The sequence below is a fragment of the Tripterygium wilfordii genome, chromosome 14 (genome assembly GCF_013401445.1).
Source record: "Tripterygium wilfordii isolate XIE 37 chromosome 14, ASM1340144v1, whole genome shotgun sequence".
NCBI classification, from domain to species: Eukaryota; Viridiplantae; Streptophyta; class Magnoliopsida; order Celastrales; family Celastraceae; genus Tripterygium; species Tripterygium wilfordii.
Genome location: NC_052245.1, coordinates 12,604,910 through 12,631,517, shown reverse-complemented (window position 1 = coordinate 12,631,517; position 26,608 = coordinate 12,604,910). Strand labels below are relative to the sequence as shown.

Sequence of the window (26,608 nt, the reverse complement as noted above, 5' to 3'; positions counted from 1 at the left end):
GGTTTAAAACCGAGTATGGGTCCAAACACAAAAAATTTATTCGTTTTACTTGTCCAAATTATAATCTGGATTAGGTTATTGAAGTTCTTTTTTTTTTTCAAATTTAAACTAACTTGGATTTGATCAATTAAGTCACTAAAAATCTCAACAAGTCACGAAGGCATGGCGTGTCACCAAATCCCAAAAATACACCAAGGCATGGCGTGTCACTAAGTCCCAAAAAATACATCAAGGCATGACGTGTCAAGTCCCTAAGAATATAATGTTGGGGCATGGTGTGCTACCAAGTCTCTAAGAAGACAATGTTGGGGAATGGCGTGCCACCAAGTCCCAAAAAATACACCAAGGCATGAGGTGCCACCAAATCTCTAATAATACAATGTTCCATTGACCAGAGGTTATTCACCTTGGAAACCTGTTGCTGTTATGAGTACAATCGAGCGTGAGAGGCACTTGATCCTCTGGATTTTCAAGGGCTGCCAGGAATGTATTAGACACCACGCTATTTGCGGTGCTCTTCCGATAGCTGGATCCTACCTCCGACTGAGCAGTTTCCAGGGTGGACAAGTAGTTAAACATAAAAAATAACTCTTTCCGAAGCCCCTATCGACGTATCCAGACTCCCTAACAAGGCTTGCCCACAACTAGTTTTAAGGAGATAGGCTTCCAATCACCGCGTGCCGTGATCGTCAAGGGGTTGTTTTTTGGGCCAATATCCGATACCCCTCACACCTGAAGTCCAATCCATATTTTTTGCCACGTCTACTTGCACGACGTCGAGGTTGCTTGCGCGAATAACGAATAGGGTCAAATTGGTATTTACACAAGTACCAACCCCATGGTTCTCTGACTCACTCACATTTCCAGGCTCCAGTTTACAGAGAGCTATTCTTCGTCCAAAGCTTGCCGTAAGCAACCAATCAAGCAGGGCCTTCGCAAGAAATACTGCTAAAATGGTAACAATTTTATATACTTATCATCTTAAGATTATAGAATACTATGATCGTGTAGCATGTTCTCAATTAGGGTTTTCAAATGGTGGCGAAAAGAGAACGTTAGGGCTTATGTTTGCTCATTCAATTTGATTTAACTGTGATCTAAAATGTTTTTTTTTCGCCATTTTGCTTGATTTCTTAAATGCTGTTTGGTCGCTGAGAAATTGTTAAGTGAAGAAGTTTTGAGTCTTGTAACTTTCCTTGCATACGAACCTAAACTTTGATTTCCTTGCCTTAACTGTTGTGATATGGGGACGAAGAGACCCCTTCTGTTTGCAATTTCGTTTCCTTTGTTATTGATGTACTGGTGGTGTAATTAATTTTGCGGAAGCGCATTGGATGGTCTGTTTTCAATTTCTGATGATTAGCCTTGGAAGTAAACCTATGCCTTGTAATTGATACTTATTTTTGGTATTCATCGGATCACTCTTCTTATATGTAGAACTGACCACGGTTGTTCAGGGCATAGGTTTCTTGTTCATTGCGCTTGTTCCTTTACAAGTTTATCTAATTACTTATCCACTCTAGAAAGCTCTACTAGGGACGTAGAGATTTTGATAGGTGCACTTTTCTGGAATACTAAATATAATTTTCTTTTAGGAGGATGATAATTGATAAGGTATTCCAGTGTCTTCTATTTTCGAATGATATGGCTTTTACTAATTCAAGGCAGAAGAATTTCTGAAACAATGTGGAAAAACTGAAAAACACTCCTGGAATCTGGATAATGGTTAAAAAAGAAAAACTTCTTGATATGATATTCATCTAGAACTCTTTCTTCCTCTGTGGCCTGGAAAAGTGTTCTGAAATTTTGCACTTGTCTCTACATGGTATACTGTGACAAATTATTGTGTTTGAAATTTCGTGTTAATTCAAGCATTGAAGGATTTTTTTTATTGGCCGATGAAGAGGTGGATTAATTGTATGTATGTCTATGATTGTGAGTGTGCACATTTGTGCAGGAGGGGAGAGAGAACAATATTCACTTGCTTTATTCTCACTTATACTATGGTTCAATGGGTAGTGATAGTGTTGCAACAGCCATGTTATATCTCAATTATCTTTATTTTTACCATTGTTCTTTGGCAGGACGGGCACAATGCGGAAGATCCTAAGCAGAGCACTGCTGATATGACCGCTTTTGTGAGCTTTTATATATGTATTCCAAAGTTTTGTTTCCCCTTATGCTGTTTTTTTATCTCAAAATAGATTGAGGTGAACACGGAAATGATAGATTGAAGACTATCAACATGCAACTAGGAATGACAAAAGTGGAGTGTCTGGTGAAAATGATATACTTTTATCTTTGTTCCCAAACCTTTCTATGCACCCTCAATTCCGTACAGAATTTGGCCCAAATGTGTGTAGATTTTCAACCGATTTCCTGAATGTGTATAGGAATAAATGAAACACTGTTTGTTGTTCTCTTGTTCATTATGGTATGAAATTGTATCTTTCCTTCTATAGATAGCTGTAGCATAGGTCTGTAATTGAACTGATTGTGTGCCAGCTTTTGCTGAATGCCTCTATTTGTGGTTGCAGGTGCAAAATCTTCTCCAGCAGATGGTGAGTTTGATATTTGCTCTATTTAGAGGTATTATACCATTACTAGTGATTTTGGGCATATTGAGATGACTTGTTATACTATTGCACTTTGCAGCAATCCAGATTTCAGGCAATGTCCGAGTCCATCATCACAAAGAATATCCTTACATTGGTTAATTTTTTATTGCTTCACATGCCTCTTCCATGCGAATAATTTTAGAATTTGTTGTTATCATGTTTAGAATGAAGTTGAGTCTATGTTATTTCATCATGTTATCGCTTTGCATTGGGCGAGTCAGTTATGGTCTTGGATCATCTCACCTGAGTTAGTCAATCATGTTTTTCATATTCTAGTATCTAGATAATTGAACCAATGATAAGATTGAAAGACTATTTTGCGATGGACGTGCTTCATGAAATGCAATGGACAACATCGTTTGTGTTCAACACAAGGGTAACACCTAAGATAATTTGTAATGTCTACTATCACATTTTGAACCAGATATAGACGTAGACATTTTTGGTTTCCTTGACTACAATCTACTAGATGAGATGGGAAACAGGATAGATGAGTTGGAGCAGAGCATCAATGGTCTCAAAGCTGAGATGGGTGTAGAGGACTCTCCATCTCCTTCGGCCCCCGTCAAGCAAAAGGAAGAAACCAACACACCCGATGATTAAGCTAACTGTGGTGACATCATACTTTGTTGAAACGAATGAAAGGATCTACAGCAGGATTCCTTTTCCTTCTTCCTTCTGCTTTTCTTGATTTAGAATATATAACTATAATTTTTTTTTGCTTCTGAGATTGCATGAAATTAAGGCCTTTGAACCTTATTTTATGAGTAATTTATGGAGCATGCTCAATTTTTCTCTTGAAATGCTTAAGATCCAGGTCTGTTTGGTTCAGCTTTTTCTTAGGAGCATATATGCTATGTAAGAGTTTCAAATGGCTCGAGTGATATGAATCTTCTTTTTTCTTAAATGGATTTGTCTTTTTTCTTTGCATTACATGAATGAGATTAGCCATCTATGAGCTTAAAGCAGATGACGTTAAGGTCGGGAGTTTGAACTAGCCATGAGTATTTTCTTGGGATTTTTAAGTGTTTTTGGTTCCGTGGGCCTGTCCACGTCTCTGATGTGTGATGCAGGCTATTATGAGGTGTCCACGTCTCTGATGTGTGATGCAGGCTATTATGACGACTCGAGGTTTACGACACTCAGGTGTCCGAAGGACATTTCATGCTACTCATTAAGATATTTATGCACCAAGCCACATATCCTCATTAAGATATTTGAATTGGTTATAAGCATTAAACTAAGATGAAAGAAACTGTCCCTCCCTCCCTTCCTTCCTCCCGTCAATTATGGTGGTCCGAAAGTGACTTAATATGTAGTTGATGCGAATGCGACAGAAGAAGTACATGGGGGTCTGTTTTGCTTTGTTGTGTTGGCGTCTCTATAAAGTTGTGGATAGCCTTGCTTTTGAGGCCAGCTTTGAAGGAGGATAAGAATCAAATGCTGTTGGAAAAATCATATGAAAGCTAGTTGGCAATTATCTGGTGAATCAGGCCAAGGTTGGCGAAATATTGAGAACCAATTTGCTAGGCTGGGCCAGCTAGCATTAGCATTTGCATTTGCATATGATGCCAGCCTGCCACTAGTGTGATCTGGATAGCATGATTGGACCAGATGATTTATAATTCATAGCTAAAAAACAAATGTGTCAATCTTTCTTTAATTGCAAATTGCAATACAGATGTGAATGATAAATTCTACAAACACACCACATGGTTCTGGCATTCAGTGAGGTCCCATCGACTAGAAGATTTTAGAAACCACAAAAGCAAATTACCTCATATTTTCCGCCCCAAAATTACCTTTTCATTATTAACCCAAAAAGATAATACCAAACGGGAAATTTATGGTATGGATTTTGTTTCAACCCGTATAAATTGTGGAATCCCAAATTATACCCTAAAATTGAATACCAAACCTTTTCTTAAGTTATAGAGAACGAAACATACAAATTTGTCTTTTAAACATTTAAACTTAGATCATTAGACTCGTAAGTTTAGAAATTTATCGTCTGACGATATAATAAATTAGGTCAAAACCTAACATGACGACGATGCTATCATATAATTGAAAAGGAAAAAAAAATGAAAAGAATAATTGCACATAACACAACGTGAAACAAAATTAAGGTAAATCTAAATCCACCATGCATGGAAGCAAAAACTTTTACCAAGGATATTAATAATGATAATGATAATAATAAATTGATGTAATTATATTACATAACCCATTTGCAACATCCTATCCATATCTGTCTAAATCTTATTCCAAAGTACTCTCTTTTTAGTTACGTATACAACACACATAAAAATTAAAGTATTTTAAAAAAATAAACATACAATTAGAAGGAAAAAATAATAATAATAATAAAAGACGAAAAAAAAAAAGACGAAATTCAACCCCTGCATCGAGTAATGTGGCTGCACCCGCGACTGTAGGGATTGGCCTGACCTCCACGTCGGCAGTTGTAATACGAGGCGCCTCGTCGCGAGCACGGCACTGTGTTCCTCCTCAACGCACCGTAGCTGATATACCTCCTCCACGCTAGAATGCGCCGGTTGCTCTCCGAGTCCATCGCGAACTCCATATCGAATCCCTCGTCTTCGTCCATCGAGCACTCTGCAATCGATCCACGGCACTCCGATTTCATAGGGAGAAAGTCGAACTGTTCGCCGACGAAATCGACGGTCAATGAAGAAGAAATGGCCACCTGGACGGCCAAGATTGCGAAGATCAGAAAGAGAGAAGCGAAGCTTGAAATCCTTCCCATTATTGGCGTCCTGTCTGTTTTGTTTTTGTGTTGGAACGAATGCGCATTATAAGTGACACCGAATACAAAACTGCCATCAGTTTTGTCCTTTATTTACACTAATGCCACTTGACTTTAAGACAACAAGGCATAATTACTGGCTTTGCTTGTCGTTTAAGAATGTCAATTCACTTTAAAGACACCCACTAATCATCTTTTCACTATAAAGTGTTTAGTGTCTACACTACTTTAGATTTTTTTTTCTCCTATGGCCATACCTTAGTTTTGGTCGGACTTATTTTGTCGTTCTTAGATGTGAGAAGTATTTGTACACACGGACCTAATGAATCGACTATAAATTCATATCAGATGTTCAAATGATAAATTTGTATAACACATTCCGTTAAAAAAAAAAACATAATGATATTGGATGTTAGATGTATTATGAAATGTACTTCTTGGTTGGTTTGGGGGGAAAGACAATTTTTAGTCACTGAAATATCTGACCAAGTTTAACTCAGTCACCAATTTTTCAAATGTTTCAATTTGGGTATTCAAATTTCTAAATTGTTTCAAACAGGTCACACGGGCAGTCTTTAGCTATTTCGGTCAATCAAACTTATGACATGACAAAAAAAAGTCAAATTCAACTGATTTTTACTAGTTTGGCTTGACAAATGGATGACTTGGATATTAAGAGAATAAACATAAACATTTTTCAAAAAAATCCAAATTGCTCTGTAGCCGGAAGCAGCCCCACGGCCAAACTTCTGTTAGTATTTTGATTAGGGTTCGTGGATTTTATCGGAGAGAATATGAGAAGCTGGGAGAGCAAAGGGGCAATTTAACTGCCCGAAATAGCTAAAAACTGTCCATAGGACTTGTTTGAAACAATTTATAAATTTGAATACTCAAATTGAAATATTTGAAAAATGAGTGACCGAGTTGAACCTTATCAGATATTTCAATGACCAAAAGTTGTATTTTCCCGTTGGTTTGGATTTCAGCTACTTATTCAAGCAACCAACTTATTCAAGCAACCAACGAACTGTCTTACTAATAAATATTGTGTATTTATTGAATTGAAAAATCATGGGAAGCAAGACGCAGAGTACTATTATGTAATAAATTTTGGTTGAAGTGAGTGGTCCAAAATCCAAATTGAGGGTCACAAAGTCCTATCATGGAGGGCACTTTGAGCGCGTTTTGTGCTGTAATTGTTGCCCAATTGATGATGACGGGCGGCACATTGTTGGGCCCGTGTTTCAAAGCACGACCAAGCCCACATTTTTTCATACGGGCCTCAGAAAGAAAGGGCTCTTCGGCCCACTTAGTTGTTATAATAACACTATAACAGGGCCTGCTCTTGCTATCACGGCCCAAAAGGACCCATAATCAACAAAGCTGCAATAGATCCAACAACTAATGGGCTTGAACTTGTTCCACCATATTTGGGTCTTTGAAGGCCCAGTATTATGGGCTTGCTCTGATTAGGGCTTCTTTTAACTGCTTAAAAGTTAAATCCCTTGCTTTCCTTGCTCTCAAAGTCGATTTTCCAGGGCTTGTTCGTCTCCTTTCCTGTGGTATATATCTTTCCATGCTCGATATTGAATGATCACGAGATCTATGTGTCGATCTTGCTTGCTTTGTGAAAATAGTATTTGTTTATCTGTAGTCGTGGAATGAATTTTTAACCATTTTTATACAGCTTTGACTTAGATGTTTGAGATTGTTAATATGTCATGGTTTTTGGAATATGCTGGCAATGAAGCTGTAAGCTTTTTTCATTCACGAGAAGCTAATTAAATTGGGCTTAGGAAGAAAATTGTAAGGTCAAAGAGAGCTTATAAATCTACTAATTTTTCGAAATTAATTTACAAAATTCTTTTTATCAATTTTGTTGGAAGACATCACCAACACCACCAAGGACTTATATGCGAGGAAGCGGTAATCACGTCACATATAAGGGACCGACTCATTCATTTTTGTGTGGGTTTGAGTCTCGCCCCCTCTCAAACCCTTGATTTTGGGAAAAAAAAAGTATGCAAGGTAGCGGTAATCACGTAGCACGTAAAGGACTGAGCTATTTATTAGGGTGTGGGTTCGAGTCTCGCCCCCTCTCAAACCCTTGATTTTGGGAAAAAAGAAAAAAAAAGAAAAGAGAGACAAGAAAGATATATGATTTTTTTTAAAACAAAAACACATAATCTGATCCGTACAAGATATTACAGAATTGCCTAACTTGGTATTCCCATCGACAAAGGTTACAAGCCATGCGATCTTCTTCATCACCCATCAATGGCCACCCATACCCTTTTGCTGCTCTTGCGTCCAAGCATGTCAATCTATGGCACCCTAACTCTTCTTTCGGAACAAGTTTAGTGTTAATCTTCCACAAGCGATAAAGTGCAGCCTTGATTCTTTCCCTTCGTGCTGCAAGACTCGAACCTTTCAAAGACTTTTCGTTTTTCATAGAACACAGAAGCTCCATTCCTTTTTCTTTCGACTCACCTCCTTCACATAACAAGATTATCCCATATACATACGTTGCTTCCTTGTGACCTTTCGCCACTGCTTTCTTCAAATTCTCGAGCCCCGATTCATGGCTTCCATCACCGAAATATTCAACCATTCCTAGCCTGTAAAAAGCCTCCGCATTGCCACTGCTCTTGCAGCGTTCGAAGAACAACGCCGCTCCGTCGCTTGCACGCCACGCAATCATAGGAAGTTTTTCCATTGAAGCAAACTCGTATATATAATCATCATCAACAGCTTCACGAAATTCTTTACAACTCAATTTAACATTATAGAGATCATTGATGGAGCTCGATCCAACGCGAACAAACAGTTCCGTTAGCAGATCATTAGGAAGAGATTTAATACTTGATTTAGAGGTTTTCTTCATTGGCTTTCTTGTCAACGTTTGTGCCATGTTATGTTGCTCAAAACTCTTGAAAAATACAAGTTAAAAGATGGTGCAACGAAACTGGTTTGTACGTCAATAAGAACAACACAAGCGATCAAAGAGATGCCAGAAGAAATGATGGTTATTTGTGAGGAGTGGTGGTGTGTGGAGAGGTAGATATATATAGGTTTCTTTGGACGGTTAAGGTTTTCCTTCTGCTGTTTGAATTTTCTTACTAAATTAGGATAAGGAAAAGGAATTAGGACAAAGACAACCCGAAACCGAAACCGAAACCGAAACCGCCTCAGGAATAGTTGATTCGTTTTTCACTATTACCGTGTGTAATTCCCTTTCATTCCTACAGTGAGAAAATTCTGTTGGATCCGAATAACCAAGTTTGTCTAACTCAAATTAAATCAAGTTTGAACATAAATTGTATGTCTAAAATTTGAGCCTAAATATAATATTTTGTCCGATTTAAGATAAAGTTCGGATTCAAAGACATAAATTTTATCCAAACCCTAATGTAGATTAGATTATTATCCTATTTATTTGTTCAGATTTAAATTAATTCAAAATTTTAATCAATTAAACACGTCTAAACACGCGCTCTGTTTGTCCGACCCAGAACCTACTCCTATTTTTTCCAAGCCCTGCCTAAGTTTGCCTATCAGTAATCTATTAATCTATCCAATTTACAGTTTAATATTAGATTTTTGTAGTTAGAACTTAGATCGGCTTGCAGCCTTACCCAGTGAAAGATGAAAACCCTAAGCCAATCCATGGAGGGATTGAACCCAACCAAGCTCGAGTATTACGAGGACGTTTGGAAACTCCAGTCTAAGGCCACTCTGCTCTTCTTCTTCAAGGTCTTCCTTGTTTACTCTTTATTACTTTCATCTTCTGAACAGAATTTGACGCCTTCGATTTTCGTTTGTTTGTTTTCAAGGGAGATGATGGTAGACGTGCTCTGATATTGGACTCCACGATCTTCCATCCCCAAGGCGGCGGGCAGCCTGCAGACACCGGTTTCATTACAATCGTCGATTTGAACCTCAAATTCACTGTGCAAGATGTTCGATCAAAGGATGGAATTGTAGGTTTCTGATTGGAGAGCAGTGCTTATCTATGTTACTTCGTTTTTGGTAATTTTGAATTTCAACATTATCGGTGGTTTGGTTTCGCACAGGTTTTTCATTACGGATTCATTGAGGGTGCTCCAGAAGAATCGGAATCGAAATTTGAGGTGGGGAAGGAGGTGTTGTTGAACGTAGATGAGTCTAGGCGAAAGCTCAATTCAAGGTAAAGCCGTATAGTTTTGCGCTTTTAGGAATTTTTTGGCCTATTCACTTGAACAATGTTACCTGCTGATTTGAACAGGTTTTCAAAAATATATTTTTTCCCATGACAATTGAACATTAGAACTTCAAATTCAAGTTATGCTAACTTTTATTCGTGTCTTTGTTTTTTTGTTCACATCACATTGTGCAGGCTTCACTCCGCTGGTCATTTGCTGGATGCATGTATGCAGCATGTGGGGTTAGCACATATGGAGCCTGGAAAAGGTTATCATTTTCCTGATGGGTATTAGTCCAAAAACTGGCTGTGAAGTGCATATTTCAAAGTGAATTTATGGATCTAATTTTTGCCTGAAATCAGTTACGGGGTTTCTAATTACAGAAATTATTTTTCAGGCCCTTTGTTGAATACAAAGGCACTGTGCCACAAAATGAATTGCTAAGAAAGCAAAACGAACTGGAGTTGGAAGCTAATGCTTTAATATCTAAGGGAGGGAAAGTAAGTTACTTTTACATTTTCACATTGACAGAATTCCTTTCTCTACATATTAGATATCGCCGATGTCATTTTTTCATCTCAGGTTTCTGTTGCTGTGTTGCCGTATGAAGAAGCTGCTCTGCTCTGTGGTGGTTGTCTTCCTGAATATATTTCCAAGGTTGGCTTGCAATTTGCAATTGATATGCTAATATTATTTCCATTTTTCTGTTCATGGCAATGATAAGGAGGATGGAGGGTTTGTGCTGCCAATGCATGACTGCTCACTTCATTTTTAAGGATTAGATTGCACTATAAAATCTGTCTCTTGCGGCAAAGATTATGGAACATCAAATTTGCTAATATAGCTTCAACAAAAGCGAGTCAACAAGTAAAGCCTGAGCTTGGGAGCCCATTATCGTTTCACAGTACTGCTAGTTTAAGGCATTTTTAGAGGGACAGTTGTCAGAGAGTGTTAGTTAGTCTCTGCGACTAGTGATACTAGTGATGATTAGATTCAGAAAATTCTATTGCAAACAGAACTACTGCATCTTACAGATGCATTATTTGCCTCTGCTAATATATAGTTGGCCTAGGCATGGTGATAACGACTTATTATTTTAGCTATGTCACATTCCTGCAGGGAAGCTCCCCTCGTATTGTGAAGTTAGGGGACAATCCTGGCTGTCCTTGTGGTGGTACCCATGTTTCTGATATATCAGAGATCTTGAGTTTGAAGGTATGTCATCACTTTGTTTCGACTTCCAGATATGCTTTTTGATTACCATCTCCAAAAGATGTCCTGTTTTCTTTGTTATTGTCCTCCTCTTTTTTCCGCCCTTTTTCCGTATCAATTATACTCATACTGGCGGTCTGACAGTATTTTAACATCGTAATTTTACTGACAACAAAGGAAAAACATAAGAGTTTCATTTATTCAATCTCAAGTTAACAACACCTAAACCAATGAAAGTGGTGTTTCTTTTTAATCCTTGTGTTGATCAATCACTTTGCTTAGCCCGAATACTGAAAAGAAAAGTCATTAATGGAAATGGTTGAAAATCAGAACCTTATTATATGATCTGAATCGCACATTATTGCAACTATTATGGTGTTAATACAACTGTTTTAGATGTCTAACATTCTTGAGTATCAAAAAACTGTCTAACATCCTCTAAAGTTATAGACTCCACATTTGTTTTGTAAAACACTGGTATTGTTGTGCAGGTTCCTCAAATTCGGACAAAGAAGGGGCTGACGAAGGTTTTTTACCATATTGGTATTTAAGGGGCTTGACAAAGGGTTTTTGCCATGTTGGTGTTGAAATTTTCACAATATATATCATTATAAATCTGCTACTTTTAGTGAGTTAAAAAGTATATGACTGTCTATCAATCAGGTGGTGGTGGGGAGACAGATACAGCTACCAAATTCAGGGGCTGCAGGCGTCTTGGGTTTCTGCAACACTCCTGTGTCCCCACCATATCTTGGTCTTATTGAATGGTGTGGGAAATTTGAACCCTAATTTTAGTTACTGCAAAGTGTCCCGTCTCAATTTTATTTCTTTAAATATTATAAAATAGTTTTCTCACAAAGCATTTTAAGTTTCCAAAAAATGAAGAATCGATCGATCACGATGAAGAATCGTCGTGATCAATTGCAGTACAATTATCGTATTAGTTTGGTGTATTGTTGTTCCCACTGGACTAAAATCCTAGCTACGCCACTGGCAACATTATAACTTTTGGACATCACATATAAATTTATGTGGAACGTCAAGTTCATACGCAAAAAAAATTTCTCACCGATATTAAGATATTATCCACACTATTGGGATTCTCAACGTAGGTAGATGCATTAAGGTTTATAGAGTTCATGGATGGCAGCCTAAAATGGATAATTTTATGGATAATTTTAAGGATTTAATTATTTTGTATTTATGGAGACGTAATGACAAGGACAACCCACATTTTCTCTACCCACAATAAAGACTTTAATCATTCTAATTTCTAGTTGACTAGATATAGAAGAATACTAACCACAATTTGGTCATCAAATCCAAATAACTGAATTTCCTATTGAATACAGTTTGGCACAGCCTAACAAATTCTGGTTTTTTTTTTTTTTGGCTCATTCACAATCACAGGACTTGAACTCAATTAGAAGAAATATTAATTCCAATACTTATCTTATTTTAAATTTAAGAGTTTAAAACCAAAATAAATAACCACTCTTCATATTTAATACCCACCAAACTAAATGTTTATATACCCACTGATGACTTGCAAAATCGAACTGAGTTCTTGATTGCTTAGTAACCGAATGTTCGATTCTACATGTGTCTCAATTGATTAGACTAAAGATCAGGAGATTGTAAAAAAACATGAGCTTTGGAGTCTCTAAGGTGTACCTCATGGGACACTCTGATACTCAAGTTAGATATATAGGCAACAAGGTTATTGAACTTGTTCGGTGTTTATGGCTATCTCTTTAGCTACTAATGAAAAAGTGAGAGAGATTTATTTTAGTGGATGTCCCTTTTATATGAAGTTTGAATTATTGATTGTATTTTTTTTGTAGAGAAGGTTTTTAGAAGGTGAATCCCCTAAAGATCTATTGTAAATCTCCTTCTTAATTGACGATGGATGCACTCCAATACTTCGAAATGTTTTGATCACTTGAGGTTCTCGAGGTCATGCTTGTCAGGTCATACGGAGAAAGTACGCAACGATGTGGCATCTGAGTAGGCCCAAGATGTTCACTTGGCAGAGATTACCACCCAAGTATTAATAATATAGATTTGCTTAGAGAGGGACTTGTGAGTTGGGAGAGAGAGAGAGAAGAGGTAGAGGGGAACTCAAAAAAAACGGCAAAAGCAGCGGCAATAGTGAGTCTGAGCAAAACAAGAGGAGCCAGCCTAAAGAAAGGTTCCTCTAATATTAGCAAACTCAATTCTCTGCCATCCATCGCCACAAACCCTTCCCTTCCCTCTCCCTCTCCTCTTATACAGATTCTCCACTTCTCTCTCTGTATCTCTCCCCCTCTTTTTACTCTCCTTGTCACACACACTCCTCTTCTTCTACGTCTTCTCCACACTCTTCACCGGGATACGCATACAGAGTCGCATTCTGGGTCTCTGAGGATTTGTTCATCTGGGTTTCCTTCTTGTGGATTGAAAAAGGTGAGATCATAAGGCGGGTTTTGATTTGTGGCTCCTTTTTGTTCTGTTCTGTTCTATTCGTTTATTGTATATTTGTATTCATCTAGTGCTAGTCTTGGATTGGAGTTATATCTGGTTCCGAGTAATTGATTATATGGTCTTTTTCCCCAAAATTTATCGTTAATCAGTTTTGGGATTTCAAATGCATTATTTGGGACAGTAATATTTGATGGTGATGAACACTGAATGTGTTTTATGTTTCCTTGGGCGTAATTTCTTATCTGTTGTGTATAGGTGTAGTCAGTTAGCAGTATAGTAATCATTGTAAAAGCTACTGAAATTCGATTTCTAGCTAAACTACTCTGTGAAAAACTAATTCATGGAATGACTATAGTCTGGATTTTACATAGGTATTTTCTAATTCCTGTTACGCTCTAGACTGATTGAGAATGAAGACCCCTGTAATTGTTGGCCTCTTCTTAATCTTCTGATTATGTTTTGAGAGACAACTTGAAGAATTTCATTGGAAAATAAGAAATCTTATAATTCTTATTATGACTATGGCCTTGATTATTGCCTGAAATTTAGTTATTTTAAGTAGAAATTTGGAATCTTTCCAGTTTATTGTTGCGTAGTTGTTCTCTGACGTCTAAGATAAAGCCTGTTTTTGTTGAGAAAATTGCTGCATAGAAGCCATTTGGGTCACCTGAATTACTCTAAATATTTCTTGTTTGGGTTGATTTAAGATTAGCTCTAGATGTTTATGAGTCTTTAGATTAACACTACCAATATTTTCATCCTAAATCTGGAGAAAGTCTAAAGCTTTTCATGCTTATCACACATGTTTCTACCCTTTGTGTATCTTATGATATACCTTCAATGCATTACCTTATTTTAAAACCACATTTTTATCCTGCCATCTCCTGAAGAGCCTGCCAATCTAATGTCCGATGAAAATTAATAGACCTTTGAGATCTTGGGTTTCTTCTGGTCAAAACCGAGTACATAGTCAGAGATTTTGCTTTTAAATCTTTAGGGTGTCATATAGAAGAAAAGGAAATTCCAAACCCACCCTTCCTGTTTATCTTCCTCTTATCTCCTTTTATCCATCTATGAGTTACCTCGTTTGTAGATCTGTTCAAGCAAAAGTAATTCATGTAGGTGCACTGAACTGACCAATTTGATTTATCATTTTCTTGTGATGAGAAAGAGTAGACATACTTGATACCGATACCCACGTATAGTATATAAAGGATGAATACAAAGTTAGAATGTTGGGAACTTTTACTTGGCTGTTCATTATGGTTGGTAACTTGGTATCCTGAGTTACTTATATTGTCAGCATACTCTTCCAATTGATTGCCAAGGGTTTTAGTCAATCAAGTATGCATATCATGGGCTTCTCAGAATCTCTATTTGTTTTCATGTAATGCAATTTTTTTTGGAGTCTAACTTGAGAATATTAATGAAGGATGTTCTTTCATTGTTTCAGCTATCTACATAATGCGGGAAGGAAGTACAATTAGTTCGGAAGGAGAACTCAAGGTAAGTTTTGGCTATCAATGCAGTGGTGATGAACGTAAATCTTGCATGATTTCAAATGGCTGCACATCCTTGCCTAAAACGATAATCCAAAGGACCAGCAGTTTCTCTTGCTTGTCTGGTGCTGCTTTAAGTGCTAATGCCACATTGGCCAACACAAATATCTGCAATGGTGTGATTAGGGCAGAAATACTTCCCACTTGGGATTCCCCTAATTCATTTCGTAAGATTCCATCTTCTCCGTCGCTATCCCGGTTGGATATGCTATCATCTTCTCTCCAAAGTAATTTTTCAACTTTAAGTTGTAGTCCATCCACTCCAAGTGACGCACCTGAATATGATTCATTTTCATTGAAATCTATGAGTGCTCCTTCTGCAAGTGAAGGTTTTCTTAATACTATGGAAGTTCAAGTGGCTGGCGGAGCTGCTGGTGAAGACAGGGTTCAAGCAGTTTGTTCCGAGGAAAATGGGTGGCTATTTTGTGCTATTTATGATGGCTTCAATGGAAGAGATGCAGCTGATTTTCTGGCCGGTACACTATATGAAACTATCATATATTACTTCAGTTTATTAGACTGGAATGAGAAACAGGATGCCATAAGAGCTACCAATGGATCCCTCCAATGCGTACTAGAGAATAGTAACATTGGCCAGAAGGGAGGAATTTCTTCAATGATTGACAGAAACAAGTGTTTGGGTATTGACATCTTCTCCGACAATGGCCTGTACTCAAAGGGGGAAGTCTCATCTGATTTGTTTAGACATGGGGTGCTGGACAGCCTCAAGCGTGCTCTTGATCAGGCTGAAAACGACTTTTTGTATATGGTTGAGCAAGAAATGGATGACCGCCCTGATCTAGTGTCTGTAGGGTCTTGTGTTTTGGTTGCACTGCTCCATGGAAAGGATTTGTATACACTCAATCTAGGTGACAGTAGAGCTGTATTGGCAACATATGATCCTGGCAATGAAAAGAGTGAGTATGAGAGACTGCAAGCTCTCCAACTCACTGATAGTCATACAGTTGACAATGATGCTGAGAGAGCTCAACTATTGTCTGATCATCCTGATGATCAGATGACAATTGTATCTGGAAAGGTGAAGGGCAAGTTAAAAGTTACACGTGCTTTCGGAGTCGGATACCTTAAAAAGGTAGGTGTGGTTTTTATTTCTTTAATTCGTCATTAATCACCTTAAACCTCATGAACATTATACCCGCTGTTATTATTCTGGGTTCTAACTTCTTTATCTTCTTCCTGCAGGAAAAGCTTAATGATGCACTGATGGGAATTCTTCGAGTTCGTAACCTCATAAGCCCTCCATATATTTCAACTCAGCCATCACTTAATGTGCATCGGATCTCAGAGTCTGATCACTTTGTTATTCTTGGGAGCGATGGCTTGTTTGACTTCTTCAGCAATGAGGAGGCTGTAAGGCTTGTCCATTCTTATATCTTACAGAACCGTTCTGGTGATCCAGCGAAGTTTCTACTGGAGCAGGTCCTAGAAAGAGCAGCTGATAGTGCAGGCAAGTCTATATCTTTGGCCTGTACTCCAATTGATCTCTATCGTTAACATGCCTCGTACTTGCCAAAACTTCATGCCTTTATGCTAAGTGATGAAAACCTAAATCTTGAGCATTCATAATATATATAATTTTGATCTTTACAGTTTTGACACTCTTTTTCCTGTGATATGATTATCAATTGAATCCTATAGAGAAAGTCACACAAGAAAATAGTTTGCACACACAATTGCTGCTCATCAACACTTGATCACTTACCTCCTAAAGACCAGTTGCTAGGAAAAATATCTAATAGACAAATATTTTAGTTCAAAATCCTCCAGTTGAAGGGCTATGTTTCGTCTTTCCAGGTTTCAGTACGGAAGAATTGATGAATATTCCAGCCGGCAGGAGGAGGAAATATCATGATGATGTAACTGTAATCGTGGTCATCCTTGGAACTAACCAACGCACTACCAAGGCATCGACTTGCATGTAAGTGATCATGTAGCATCTTCTGTCCTGCAATAATAATGACGTGGTAGAAACGTAGAAGTGCTTACTGTTTTGAAAGTGTATGTATCTGGTGCTTGATGTCGCTCTTCTGTAAAAAAAAAAAATTATATGATGACCAACTTTGCCCCGTTTGCAAAGTGAGCTTTATTTTTGTTGCGCAAATATGGTGAAAGTGAATCCCCGTAGTCAATACAAATCACTGATTTGTATTAATGGATTTCATGTAGCCAACCCCAAACTGTTTGGGACAAAAACATTGATGATGATGATGAAAATTGTTTCAGGGTGAATGATTTTGTACGGGTAAATGAAATGTATTCCATTGGAAAATAATTATACAAAATAATGAGTTCCTTTACTATTACATGCTTCCTTAGCTGCATTATGCAGATGAAGAATCACATTCTCATAAATGTCTGCAACTCTCATTGCATTTTTTCTTTTTCTATGAATCAACTCTCTCTACCAGGAGCTCTTGCTGGCGTTCTCTTTTTTTGTCAATCCTCCATCTTTCATGTGCGTCTCTATTCTCTCCTCTCCCCATTAGTTGATATATTCTCTTTTCCTTCATCATATTCTGCACCAGATTATGCTATTATTGACATGCTTTTATTGGTTCGGTTACACAAGTTTTTAACTGCCTCAAACACATAGTAGTAATACTTATCTTAGTTAAGTTAGCTGAATAAAAAAGCGGAAATGTCAAGGATTCCAATGTTTTTTTTCCTAGTTATCTCAAATGCTAAGATTGACGCACATGACCCTTTGAAATTGTGTGCGTCTATCTCAGCGCATTTAGGATAGCTGTAAAAAGAACTGGGAACTGGTATCCGACTGCTGATAAAAAAAAAGTTCTTGTTATACTTTGAAGAATGGCCAGTCATTGTGGTCAACTTAAAGAAAATAAGTAGCTACCAAATTGATGGTGTTGGTTGACTTGAAATAGCAGTGGCAGACAAAGTAAAGAATCAGCTTTGATTGATATCACCATTCAAATCATGCTTGCTTTATCAGAGAGGCAGGATCCATCACACAATCATCTCATTCCTGGCTGTCTCATTTCTTCTTCTTTTTTCATTTCTTCCTCTGAAAAAGAAAAGAACTGCTGATGTGCTAATGTCCTTTTCCCAAAAGAGAGAGCTGGTCTTTGAAAGATTATATTAACTTGTGTTATTGGTACAATGAAGATTCTGTACAACGCAAAGAATGGACAGGACTAGTTTTTAATATATTCTCTTTTGACATAATAAGCCTTAGAATGTCAATGACAAATGGGGATCACCCTTCTTCGTGGGTTGGATAAAATACTTAACGTACCTTTCCATTTCCACCCAATATCACAAGAATGTTTTGAAACATTCATGGAACATGCTATTGGAATTTTCAAAAAAATTTTTGATAACCGAGAATAATATTATAAGAGATTTTAGGCTAAACTAGGGAGAAAGATTCGCGATGACGATTGAGGAGGATTCTCATAAAAAATTACATATTTTTCCATGAGAACCTTTCCAATCATAGCAAACCTTTTTCCCAAACTTAGCCTACTTCCCTAATCAATGAAGAGGACTAAAAAAGGGTTCATTTTTGGACAGAGATCTACCCCATACACACTGACATTCGACCATGAGTTTTGAGATTTAATTTAAAAATGTACATTTTAGTAGATTTGTAGCTTGAAAGGATTAGTTCAGTCATTCAAATAACTGGATTTGATTAGAAAGGACAACACTGCATGGTCTGCACGACTGCAACTGAATCTGCTGATCATCATGGTTCAAGCACCAATTTTGTAACTATCCCCTGTTTTCAAACAAAGTTCTCATATGGACATATATATACACCAACACCAGCAATACTGTGAAACTAAGAGCATAAGCCATAAACTTAGTTTATGTGAGAAGAAACTAGGAGCAGAATCGTCAAATCCGAGATTAACCAACTTATATAGGATTCAATGCCAGCCAACAAATTGGTTGCTGGTATTAACTGATACAGCAGAAAGTACAAGAAACTTGAAATAAAAGAAGAGATGCCAACCTCCTAGAGGCACGTGCAGTATACGAACGGAAATGGTAAATATCCTAACAGTTGGTTTTCCAGTTATCCCAGCTGCTCAATTGTACGCATAGAATCCAAATGAATACGTGGGCTCCACATGTTCCACATGATGCACATGAAATCCTACGCATACAGTTCAACAACTGGGATACCAACTGCTAGGATCCCTATCATTGCTGGTACGAGAAACTCAATACCTAATTTTGATCTTTCTTGTCGGTTTCCTCTACATTTGGAGCATGAGCTTCTTCACTTTTCTCTTCACCTGTAGGAGCTAGAGGAGCATTTTCTGTTTCTCCTGCTGAGACATCTTTCAACTACAAAGCTTAACACAAATTAATATATGCATGTATAGCTATCTCTATATGAGTAAAGGTGATGCTAGGAAACAGTTACTCAGTTACTCTCAACAAGGAAGAATTTTTTTTAAATAAACATACCCCCAAATTTCTCAGGCTAGCAGTGACATCTTCTTGTTGGTGATGGAGAGTGCCCCTTAGTTCTTGAAATTCCTAAATTTATCCAGCTATTAATTCTGTTACCCCATATGTACATTTCTAAACTACAAACTCAAGCCCTAATGACAACAGCACTCACCGATCGAAGTTGCTCCACTTCAGCATTGAGTGATACCTTGAGTTCTGACAGCTCCTGTGTAAAGTGTGAAAAAAAATTGAGCAAGGAAATATAAACCAACTAAACCTTAATCTCAAACGAGTGAACAATTCATAAAATTATAAAATGCAGAAGCTCCCAGTATATAATTAGTCTCCGGTTCAACACTACGTAGAAATAAATTATGTCTCTTTGGTGTTCTTGACGACACTCGGATTATTTTTTTGGGTAACCAAGGAACCACCCAGCCCAGTATGCCCTTCGAACAGTTGAGGACAACGCTCATATTACAAAGGCAATTACACTCAATGTCAAATGTATCCACTATCCAGTAATCCTATCCTCTGTACATCAAGTGACCATGCTAATTTTCTACAAAAGGTATTTTGAACTCATATCAAATAAAAGAAAGTAGACAAATATTTGAGAGTCTTGAACAAAAGGTTATGTTATATTGCTGTATAAGTTCCTCACTGCCATTCTCTACATTTCTGTATAAGTGACTATCTACTCTTGGAACATCAAAGCATGCCACATGAGCCATCTTAGTCCTGTAAACCATCACTCAACCTGGACTTCTTCCTTCAGCTCATCATTGCTTGGAAATAGCATCCTTACAAAACTAATTAAGGTAACCATCCCAATATCAAGTCACATGTTATACAGCAACCCATTTCACCAACCAAAATCCAGAAAGCAGAAGCCGTGTGATGCAATAAAAAGTGACTTGGGGAGGGAAGAAAAGTTATTACCTCCCGGTAGACCTTAACTTGAGTGTCTAACTTGGACCTCCAGTTTTGCAAATCCTGATAAACACATAAAAGGTATTATCACATTGAAAGATTTGAATCTCTACTTCCACAAACACAGAGAAAACAAGAACCCATGAAGGAAATCCGTGTTTAAATTCACCGCTTCAAGCTTTGGATTCTAGTAAGCAACTCAGCCCTTGATTCATTTAATTCCTGATGAAAAACATAACATAACCAATGCATCCAATTAAAAAAAAAAACCACTATCTAGTACTTAAAATCCATACATTCATTGCCTTACAAACCAAAACCACATCAAATTAAAAGAAATGCAGAAAACTACCGCTAGCTTAGAACCAATCGGAGTGATGTTTTGCTTCTTCTGTCCAAAAACAAAAAGACATTACAGAAAATTAGTCCAAAGTACAGACAAGAAACAGTGCTGCAAAGCTAGATCTCAACCCACAAATATGCCAAATAGATAAAATAGAGAGTACCGGGGCCAGAGGAGCATTGACGGGAAGACAAGGAATGGTGGCGTCAGAGTTGGCCATTCGATGCAGGGATGAGATCGACTGAGATCGAAAGATATTTCTAGTGTTTTTGGATTTGGGTTGTTTTTTTTTTTTTTTTGTTTAAATCACAAAATAGGGACTTGAAGTGCAGATCCAAGGAGTATCTAAGCCGGGGAAGTAGAGATTTTTTGAATTTTTTCCTGAGTTCAGGATCTTGTTTGGGCGGGCTCACTAAGTGAGAATGTTAAAAGACCGTCGTCGTTGTTTCTAGTTTGAACTTCAATGGAAAAAAGTTTCTTTATTTTCAAAACAAATGGAGTAATTAATAATATCACGATGACGAGACCAGGACCGTCCAGATCCCAGAAGAAGGCGGAGAGAGAGACTATTAATCTGAGCCGTTATCTTTGTATAGGACTCTACTTGGCTTTGGGCTTGTGTATAGATTCATTGGGCTTGTCCATTGGGCTTTCTGGCTGGGTTTATAAACTAATAAGCATGATTTTGGACTTCCAAATAGATTATACAGTAACAGTAGTAGTACACACCCACTAGTCTAAGAAGCTAGTTTTAGACATTAGTCATTACTACTTGTGGGCTGGGCCCCAGCCTGTTAAGGGTTTCCGGGTGACCTCGGACCCAAGCCTGGTAATCCTGTGATCCGAAATCCAATTTTCGATAGCTCTTAACAAAATTATCGATCAGGTATTTCACGACCTAAAACACTCAAGTCGGGTCCAACTCAGCCCGGTGTACATTCCTAACTATTGGGGATGTCAATGGGACGAATTTGAGGTCGGGAACTCTTTACCGGTTCGATAAATCCCATAATTACTATGGATGTCAACAAATCCATTAAATTGTCCCCCACTAGCATATAAGCAAGGACATTGTTGTCATTCTAAACCCACCACTAAATAATTGCAACCACCACGACTTAATAATGACATGTTTATACCAATGAGAAGTGGTTCGATTGACAATCAAGTAGGTTAGACATATGTGTGTTCAAGGTTCGATTTAAAGGAGACACATATTTCTCGGTATTTAAAAAAAGTAATGACATGTTTATTAAAAACCATTTATTAGATAATCCAATCACCCAATATGATAAAATAAAGAAAAACATAGAGAATCCAATCAAATCCATCACAAAATCTTTGTTTCATTTACTTGGTCTTTCGTCAAAGAATGTCAATTTCCATATTAAAAAAAAAAAAAACAAAAATAAACGGCGCCGTATTAGTTTCATTACCAAAAAGAGGTGTAGGAAGTTGTAAACGAAGCAGCAGAAGAAGAAGCTCGTTTGCGTGCTTAGCCTCAGGCCCTCAGCTCTGCCTCTTGAATCGGATTTGACTCAGTAGAGGCGTGGGTCGCATCAACGCAATGAGTCAGGAATCGTTCATATACAGCTTCGTGGCTCGTGGGACCGTGATCTTGGCTGAGTACACCGAGTTTACCGGAAACTTTCCGGCGATCGCAGCTCAGTGCCTGCAAAAACTCCCTTCCTCCAACAACAAGTTCACCTACAACTGTGACCACCACACTTTCAATTTCCTTGTTGAAGATGGTTACGGTATTACTCTCTTCATCTTCCAATTCCATGTCCTGTCTCCTTTTCATACTGGAATTAAGTTCAATTTCAAGTGGAAGTAATGGGATCTACTTTGTTTGGGGCTATAATTTTTGTTTTCTTGTTGGTTTTGGTGGTTTCTAATTTTGATGTGAATTTTGTAATCTCTCATGGTTGGTTGCTGATACAGGTGAACTATTTAGATGGTAATTAAGTTAATTATTTGTCAAGGTAGAAAGAATAAGGAAAACCCTTAGTTCAGTTTATTAATGAATTGGATCTATTGACTACATAGATTTTTTTTATTAGTGAAGCTAATCTGAGATATATTAATTGGTTGAGTCCCATTGAAAACTTGTAATTCAGGTGAAGGCTATGTCGAAATCCGCGCAACCTGCTCATAAAACTTATTAATATAAATATTTCAAGCTGTTACATCTCACAAATGGATGCCTAAAGTGATGCCGTGTGATTTGACATTTGGATAACCAACAATACGATCAATTTGAGAGTATAAAAGGCAAGGGAAAAGCAACAATCTCTGGCATACTGGGGTCGGTTGAATTATCCATTAGGGTTATAGTGGAGATTCTAGGTGGAGGCGATGAGAGTGAATTGGTATAGATATTTGAGATTGCAGGCAATAAACTTGAGTTGTCCGGTTTTCTTCTTGGTTTGGTTTCTTTGTGCTCCAAATTTGTGAACAGAACAATCCCTTGAATTTCCTAAACATCAACTTCTCCTACAGTCCTACTGGCGAACTGGGCCATCAGTTCTACATACCATTTAAAGTCGCTTATATAGTTTATAAAGTCATCCCCCTCCCGCAAGGACCCAAACTTCTGGTCTCTTTCTGCTCCCATGATAGGGATGGGATGGGATGTGATGGAACTATATGCTAGCTTCCTTGATATTTCTTCAGTCATGTGGTTCAAGTCAATAGAAATATCTCCAGATTACGTAACACCTGCGATTAACTTGCTCTCACATTTTAGTGCAAATTTGGTCATAGAATTAAGTTAATGTGCTAATATAAATGTCTTTGACTTGCTTCTGATGATGCACACTGCGTAGTTCCTTTTCTAGAAACAGGTGATGAGTTTGTTTGTACTTTGTAGGTAATTGGATCTAATGTAATAACTTCATGGTGAATGTTTGTTGCTTGTAGTTCCTTATAAGCTGCTTTCCATGATTTGCAGCCTACTGTGTTGTCTCCAAAGAATCTGTTAGCAAGCAGATCTCAATCGCATTTTTGGAGCGTATGAAAGCTGATTTTAAAAAGAGATATGGTGGTGGTAGAGCAGACACAGCTATGGCCAAAAGTCTTAACAAGGAGTTTGGGTATTTAAACAGGAAAAGAAGTTAATTTCTTTATCCAATTAACAATATTCAAAAGATTTTGTATATCGATTCTCAATTTGCAGGCCAATTATGAAAGAGCATATGAAGCATATCATTGACCATGCCGAAGAGATCGAAAAGCTATTAAAAGTGAAAGCTCAAGTTTCAGAAGTAAAAAGCATAATGCTAGAGAATATTGACAAGGTAATCAACTATGTCGGAAATGGACATTGAAATTGTCCACTTTAAATTACAGAGCTTCTGTCTTCTTCATACGATAATTTTATTCTTCTAGATCCAATTCATACATTCTATGTTTATTTGATAATGTATGCAATCCAGGCTATTGATAGAGGGGAGAACCTAACCATTCTGGCTGACAAGACTGAGAGTCTGCATTCACAGGTACGTTAACCTCAGCATAAATTTTCCATTTTATCTACCAACGTAATTAGATGCTTGACAGCTTTGGCTGCTGTGAATTTCAGGCGCAAGAATACAAGAAGCAAGGGACGCAAGTCCGACGTAAGATGTGGTACCAGAACATGAAGATCAAATTGGTTGTTTTCGGAATCTTACTGCTTCTGGTCCTCATAATCTGGCTTTCTGTTTGCCATGGATTTGATTGCACCAACTGACAAATGTTCATCACAAGGGCACACAAGAGAAATCACAGTTCTTAGATAGCGGAAATTCTTCAGAGCTTCTGTCAAAAACTGATGCACAGAAAGCGAGCCAGAGGGATCCATTCAAGCTGTTTATGTTACAATGTGAACTTGTAAAAAATGTTTGCGACATTTTGTTCATTATTTCTCAGTTCAATATGGCAGTGAAGTTTGCTTACGTGCACTTGCGGGCCGCGGTTGTTCCTGGGCTTGGGCTTGGGCTTGGTTTGCTTTTATGATAAGAGTAAATAATGTCTTTATTGTGACACGGAGTTTGACGTGCTTGTCTGGCCCAACACATAACACATGCCCATTCTTAATAGGTATTTGATCAGCAGTCGGCACTAGCGAGCTCGCACCCAAAATTACATGTGTTAGACCAACGCATGGTAGTTCTTTTTACGTGGGACCCGCAGTAATTATCTTTTAAGTGTGCATTGAGTAAGCCTACGGCCCCTCACAATAGCCAATCAATCATAAGTGTCAGACAAACGCATGGTAATTCTATTTACGTGGGATCTGTAGTCATTATTCTTTGAGTGTGCATTGAGTAAGCCTACGGCCCCGCACAATAGCCAATCAATCATAAGTGTCAGACAAACACGTGGTAATTCTATGTACGTGGGACTCGCAATCACTACCCTTCGAATGTGCACTAAGTAAATCTATGGGCCCGTGCAATATTCCACAGGTCATATGTGGCAGACAAACACATGATAATTCTATGTACGAACTCAATAGGAACCGAACTCATAACCTCTAAGCAAGAAAGACCATCTCCTGACCAATTAGACTAGGAGTTGATTTATATGTGATCAACTCAATATATTACTCCCTCCGTCTCATTTTCTTAGTCCTCCATTCTATTTTGAGTTGTCCCAAAACTAGTGTCATTTTTCTTCATTAATTAACAATTTTGTTGTTGTATTTCAAAATTACCCTTGTAACTTTAATGACCCTTGTTTCAAGGAAAAAAAAGTATTACCATAAATAAGGATAAATTTAAAATAATAAAGTTATTTTGTGTAGTTTAATTACATTAAATTATGTCTCATTAAAAAATTAGATTTCTAAAGGATGACAAACTAAATGAGACCCGAGGTACTAGTTGATAGTTAGGCATTATTTCTTGGGCAACACATTTCTTGATTGGACGCACATTTGAAAACACAGAATGTTCACTATAGTTTAGGTAGACCAAACATACATAGGCCGGTGCCTAGGTTTCATTTTTATATTTATTTGGAAGGGTTTCATAAGTCATGACTTGCCAAACCACACACACTTTTAAGTGTTTGTATATACAAAAACTTCCCTAATCAAGTAGATCATAGTCAAAAAAGACTGTGATAAGGTCAATCAATCCCATGAATTTGAGGTAGGCGCCGGAAAAATGTACTTGCCCATATTGGTTCTTTTCTTTTTTTTCCACATAGTTTTGCACGCCTAATTAGTAGACTAATATATTGACTTAGTCTTATTAAAACTAGAGTATTACATATGATACATGATGAAATTCACTCGGTATGTGAAATAGCCATTGATTATAAACATGCATGTAAGGTTCACTTAACATCCAACACTTCAAATTGATTGAGAATGAAATTAGGATCATAGTTTGAGGGTCTCAAGTATTATTTTATGATATATAATGTGTCAAATAATATATATATATATATAGTTATTATCCATTTTTTAAATTTATTCGAGTAAATTCATTTAACAAATATATTGAACATAAAACCTAATTAAGCTACTCCTCGATTAAGTTTGTAATGTGAATCTCTCTAGGGCCAACCCATTTGGATTCAGAAGGTTCTGTGTTCAATTCTCACTTGGAGTAATATCCTTGTGGGCATGCGCTGGACTTTGGTCCCCTGTAATCAGGTGATAAACTTTTTGTACTTACGAGTCTGACGACCTGAGTTTAGACCCATATCGAATCCAAATGACAAACTTATATAATGTAGTTCTAGATTGCTAAAAAAAAAAAATTTAGTTTGCAATGACTTAATCCGACCTTATGATAAGTCTTTTCATTTTCTCTCACAAATTATGAAGCTTTTGCCCGACAATACGTTATGAGCCGATGGGTCATGATCCCTATCTAGAGTGATTTATTTAGCCAATATATATATATTGTAAGTCACAAAGTTTTCCCAAGAAAATTTTGTATAGAGCATGGCAAGAAACAGACAAACTAAGCAATTATTTAATTAAAATCTTAGCCGTCAAAATCAAACTCATAAGAGGACAAAAGAGGATCTCTCTTGCTCCATATCGGTTGTGGATAGGCTCTTTACCTTCCATTTCTTCTCTTAGC

The 26,608-nt window shown here is 37.4% G+C and overlaps 7 protein-coding genes across 8 annotated transcripts; 4 read left to right on the top strand and 3 right to left on the bottom strand.

The window, feature by feature from the left end:
* Positions 1-803: 803 nt before the first annotated feature.
* On the top strand, positions 804-3,548 carry LOC120014670 (heat shock factor-binding protein-like). The gene is made up of 5 exons (XM_038866690.1): positions 804-956; positions 2,085-2,138; positions 2,538-2,561; positions 2,656-2,698; positions 3,085-3,548. The coding sequence occupies exons 1-5, from the start codon at positions 954-956 to the stop codon at positions 3,219-3,221; spliced, it is 261 nt and encodes an 86-aa protein (XP_038722618.1). The 5' UTR covers positions 804-953; the 3' UTR covers positions 3,222-3,548.
* A 1,248-nt stretch (positions 3,549-4,796) lies between these two features.
* Positions 4,797-5,420, bottom strand: LOC120015316 (protein RALF-like 33). Its single transcript, XM_038867688.1, has one exon. The coding sequence runs from the start codon at positions 5,386-5,388 to the stop codon at positions 5,014-5,016; it is 375 nt and encodes a 124-aa protein (XP_038723616.1). The 5' UTR covers positions 5,389-5,420; the 3' UTR covers positions 4,797-5,013.
* A 1,488-nt stretch (positions 5,421-6,908) lies between these two features.
* On the bottom strand, positions 6,909-8,299 carry LOC120014265 (putative F-box protein At1g67623). Its single transcript, XM_038866180.1, has 2 exons — positions 7,597-8,299; positions 6,909-7,036 (listed from the first exon to the last, which is right to left on the bottom strand). Exons 1-2 carry the CDS (start codon positions 8,297-8,299, stop codon positions 6,909-6,911), a joined length of 831 nt encoding a protein of 276 aa, XP_038722108.1.
* Positions 8,300-8,961: 662 nt separating this feature from the next.
* LOC120014621 (alanine--tRNA ligase) lies at positions 8,962-11,741 on the top strand. The gene is made up of 8 exons (XM_038866626.1): positions 8,962-9,141; positions 9,222-9,368; positions 9,462-9,574; positions 9,764-9,856; positions 9,967-10,069; positions 10,152-10,226; positions 10,689-10,784; positions 11,273-11,741. The coding sequence occupies exons 1-8, from the start codon at positions 9,034-9,036 to the stop codon at positions 11,330-11,332; spliced, it is 795 nt and encodes a 264-aa protein (XP_038722554.1). The 5' UTR covers positions 8,962-9,033; the 3' UTR covers positions 11,333-11,741.
* A 1,101-nt stretch (positions 11,742-12,842) lies between these two features.
* Positions 12,843-17,395, top strand: LOC120014588 (probable protein phosphatase 2C 40). 2 transcript variants are annotated; one of them, XM_038866578.1, is made up of 5 exons: positions 12,843-13,226; positions 14,698-15,896; positions 16,007-16,271; positions 16,619-16,742; positions 17,233-17,395. In XM_038866578.1, exons 2-5 carry the CDS (start codon positions 14,709-14,711, stop codon positions 17,312-17,314), a joined length of 1,659 nt encoding a protein of 552 aa, XP_038722506.1. In that variant the 5' UTR covers positions 12,843-13,226; positions 14,698-14,708; the 3' UTR covers positions 17,315-17,395. The 2 variants fall into 2 exon arrangements, with proteins under 2 accessions (XP_038722506.1, XP_038722507.1); XM_038866579.1 differs by lacking the exon at positions 17,233-17,395 and having other exon boundaries at positions 12,850-13,226; positions 16,619-17,127.
* Positions 17,396-18,619: 1,224 nt separating this feature from the next.
* LOC120015498 lies at positions 18,620-20,989 on the bottom strand. The gene is made up of 7 exons (XM_038867955.1): positions 20,689-20,989; positions 20,535-20,573; positions 20,354-20,404; positions 20,192-20,248; positions 19,422-19,475; positions 19,265-19,336; positions 18,620-19,141 (listed from the first exon to the last, which is right to left on the bottom strand). Exons 1-7 carry the CDS (start codon positions 20,743-20,745, stop codon positions 19,022-19,024), a joined length of 450 nt encoding a protein of 149 aa, XP_038723883.1. The 5' UTR covers positions 20,746-20,989; the 3' UTR covers positions 18,620-19,021.
* Positions 20,990-21,965: 976 nt separating this feature from the next.
* LOC120014558 (vesicle-associated membrane protein 724-like) lies at positions 21,966-24,469 on the top strand. Its single transcript, XM_038866541.1, has 5 exons — positions 21,966-22,282; positions 23,479-23,620; positions 23,704-23,824; positions 23,963-24,025; positions 24,109-24,469. Exons 1-5 carry the CDS (start codon positions 22,093-22,095, stop codon positions 24,256-24,258), a joined length of 666 nt encoding a protein of 221 aa, XP_038722469.1. The 5' UTR covers positions 21,966-22,092; the 3' UTR covers positions 24,259-24,469.
* The last annotated feature ends 2,139 nt before the right edge of the window (positions 24,470-26,608 follow it).